The sequence below is a fragment of the Buceros rhinoceros genome, unplaced genomic scaffold (assembly GCF_000710305.1).
Source record: "Buceros rhinoceros silvestris isolate BGI_N320 unplaced genomic scaffold, ASM71030v1 scaffold10078, whole genome shotgun sequence".
Lineage (NCBI taxonomy): Eukaryota > Metazoa > Chordata > Aves > Bucerotiformes > Bucerotidae > Buceros > Buceros rhinoceros.
Genome location: NW_010427425.1, coordinates 14,122 through 17,606, shown reverse-complemented (window position 1 = coordinate 17,606; position 3,485 = coordinate 14,122). Strand labels below are relative to the sequence as shown.

The 3,485-nt window shown below is 45.1% G+C and overlaps 1 protein-coding gene across 1 annotated transcript in view; it reads right to left on the bottom strand.

Moving 5' to 3' along the window:
• GCN1L1 (GCN1 general control of amino-acid synthesis 1-like 1 (yeast)) overlaps positions 1–3,485 on the bottom strand; it is a gene marked incomplete at its 5' end in the record, with an annotated part of 39,814 nt that overhangs the window by 23,865 nt on the left and 12,464 nt on the right. Inside the window, 5 exons of the mRNA XM_010141900.1 lie at positions 1,030–1,185; positions 1,653–1,851; positions 2,048–2,161; positions 2,926–3,019; positions 3,195–3,373. Of these exons, the coding sequence (XP_010140202.1) occupies positions 1,030–1,185; positions 1,653–1,851; positions 2,048–2,161; positions 2,926–3,019; positions 3,195–3,373 (742 nt within the window). The remainder of the gene's footprint in view (positions 1–1,029; positions 1,186–1,652; positions 1,852–2,047; positions 2,162–2,925; positions 3,020–3,194; positions 3,374–3,485) is intronic.

Here is a 3,485-nt window from a genome sequence, read left to right as displayed (position 1 = left end):
ACTTTCTGGAAATAAGCCTGAAAATGGATTCAAATGCTAATGAACTTGCACTTACTAAGGAAACAAATTACACAGTGGAGACCCTGAATTATCACTGAGAGGTTCAGCACTGAGGAGGTGCTCAACACCGTCAGCTGCGGCTGCTCAGCCACGATGACTACACGTGCCACAGCCACACAACCGCGGATCCGACCGGCAACAGAACAGTGAGAGAGCTGAACTACTGCGTAAGGGACCAGGGGAAGCCTCCGCTTCCTTTAAAAAATTACAAACCATCTACCACAGCAGCTTTCGACTGAGCTGGATGATGAAGGACCCCAAAGCCCGGACGAGCTGCCTCTGTCACTACGGGACACCAGGCCTGAGCCATCCTTGCCTCCAAAGGAAGCAGCGCTACCCTGCCTCTCCTGTCCTGTTGTCTTCAGTGCACTGGCACGGGCACTTGCGTACCCCATTGTGAAGCAGGTTCTGGAAGTGATCTAGATTAAAACTAACCCACTGGGGGAAAAAAATAAAAATAAAAAAATCAAGGGTTTCATTTTAACCCAGCGCATATTCTTGCACTGTAAAAGTGTGGGAACTAACTGCTGCTTCTACAACTGTGCCAGAATAAAATATTCATGAACTGCAGCACCACATAGCAAACAAGCAGAGGCCACAGGCACTTCACTGCTGAGATCGCAGACAACAAGAAATTACTTTGTCTTAGTTTCACTGAATCACTTCAGCTAAGTGGTGTTGAAAGGTAGGAACTGTCCTTGGCAAAGATAAGCCTTAATTTCACTTTTTTTAAGAATAAATACTGTTATTTCATTTCTACTCTTACTGTATTTGCAACATCAATCCTATACTTTTGCTGCAAAAAAAACCCAAAAGCAAGGTTTTTCATATGTGTGAAGACTCATCCAATTAAAAAGAAAGAAGTGAAGTCTCACCTGTAAAGTATTATACAAACCATCCAAACTAAAACAGCTCACAGAGTTATTGGGGGGCAGGGGGAGGGTCAGAGCGATCCACAATACTTCTCACCTGGCTCTCCCTTGCCTGTTCGGCTAGGAATGGTGTGGGCATGCAGCAAGCTCACAACTCTGTTCAGAGCAGTAGGCAGCTCTTCTTGACACCAGGACTCATCTAACTCACACTCTGGTTTCATCAGGCGCAAGGTCACGTGGCTCACTAAAGTACCTGGTACCAAAGAATAAAGACTCCATGAGACGACTAAACCCAAACATTTCTTAAGAGAGAAAAATTCCCCAGGAACGCAGACCCGAGAATTATAACAGAGGTCTGGGCGACTGCCCAGGCTGCACACGAGGCACAGAGGAGGAAGCACAGCCCCAAGGCTTTTGCAGCACAGCTTTCTTCACAACAGTTACATGTGCGAGGTAACACTCGCATCCCCCAAACTCTGCACGGGGCAGACAGTCCCACTGCGACACGGGCTACTGAGAGGCCATCACAGTGACCAGACAACGCCCTGTCTCTGCACCCAGTGCTATCCAGCAGTAGGATCTCTGGGATGTCACAGTCACCTCCCTAAGCACTGTTTCAGGGTGGTTTTAACTCTTGGCTTTCTGTGGTAGTTGGTCGTGATCCACAGCTTAAGAGCAAGGATTTTCACCTGTCCTTAAACAGCAACTGCAAATACTAACCAAAGGTTTTCAGTCGAGCAGGCATGACACAGGAAGCTAAGGAAAGAAAAGGATCCTTAATCCTTGGAGCAGCCAAAGGTGACCGAAAAAGTGGCAAGAAGGAACTGATGAGACCAGGGATGTACTGAGTTAGACCAGGTGGCTTTCTCTTTATAACAGTGTCCAGGAGTCCTAGGGCTGTTTCCAGCTCATTATCAAGCTGTAAGAGAAACATTTCAAAAGGTTACCATAAAAACTCCATTGGGAAAAAAATCAAGTAGTTAAATAGAATTTCTAATGAAAGAAATTACTATGTTATTGCCAAATATTCTCTAGGCTACTCCATTTTCCTTTTACTGAAATGACTTGGGTCACAGCAGCTGCAGAGTTGGCAAAAAAAGACCATCAGAACTTACCTCCTTCAGCCGTTTTCTTATCTGAGACTCCCTTTCCAGCTGTGCATGCATCAGCTCCTTCTGCTTGCTAGTCAGCTGCACCTCATCCTTTATTCCTTTCTTCTTCTTTATTTCCTGCAGTAGAGCGCCATGGACATTATTAACCAGGAGCTACTGACACCACCTCTTCAAAGAGGTAGAGAAGAAAGCTGGACACATTGTGGTTTTTTGCTATTTACTTTCAGAACAGTATCAAAATATTCTTCCAAGCACATCACTCTTAAGTGAAGACATGAAATGGAAATCAGCAGGTTAACAACACCTGGTGTCCCACTAGCAGCATAACACCAGTTTCTCCCACACTTAAATGGGTCACAAATTATTTTATATAATTAAGAAGAGCTCTCCATCTCTTTCTACAGTGGATGGGCATGTCATCCTTCCCCAAACAGAGGGCAACCTTTCATAAAAGAATGCTCCAGTTAACCCAGTACGTTCCCTTCCTTTCACCAAATTCTCCCCCCAGCTACACCCATTCCTCTGGGCACACTGAACAGAACTGCTGGCTGTCGACAAGACAGGAGCACCTCTTTAACAGCCCCCACTGCAAAAGTTACACGAGACACATTGAACAAGAGAGGAAGAGAAAAAACAGCTATTACCAACTAGTAAGCATGCTCACAAACAAGCGGAATACCACATACACTGATAAAAATGCAGGTATAAGAGAAAAGAAGCGAATAAATAGAGATATAAGAGAAGATAACATTTAGGTATTCAAAGAAGTTCAGAGAATCTTTCCCCACAGGGTACACAGCTACGGCAGCAGCCATGCAACGAAACAGATGAGAGCAGTGAAGACTCTGACCAGCCTGGCTTTCCTGTTCCCATCAACTCACCTCCTTCAGCTCCAGCTCAATGATTTGTTCCTTGAAGGAATAAGCTTTGTTCTCCCTCTTCATGTTAGCCTTTTTCATACTATCCTGTTGAGCACTGAGAATAAAAAGCGGAGAAAAAAAGTCAGCACTGCTCTGGATGTTGACCCAGGCACACAGATCTGGGAACTCCTGTCCAGAATGAGCATCTGACAAACCCACTCGCCCACTGGCTAGATGCCAGCAGCAACTGATCCCCAAGTGCACAGAAAAAAGAAACTATAAAGTCTTGCCTTTGTATGATAGATTTGTCATACAGTTCTCCCTCTGGTGTCCTCATGATGGCAAATTCCTCCCGAGTAACCTGGCACAAAGCTGGATTCTCCATCGAAGCTGAGATAGTGCTGATGAGCTGTGGGAGCACTCTACCAGGTGAAAGCAGAGAGAGAGATCCCACTGCGTTCATAGATGACTATCAAGAAAACAAAGGCAAAACCATTATTATCAGTATTCCTTGAAATTGTCTCCAAAAAGCATGCCCTGTTCAGGCAGCCCACATTATGCTCTAATTCCTTGTTCAGCAG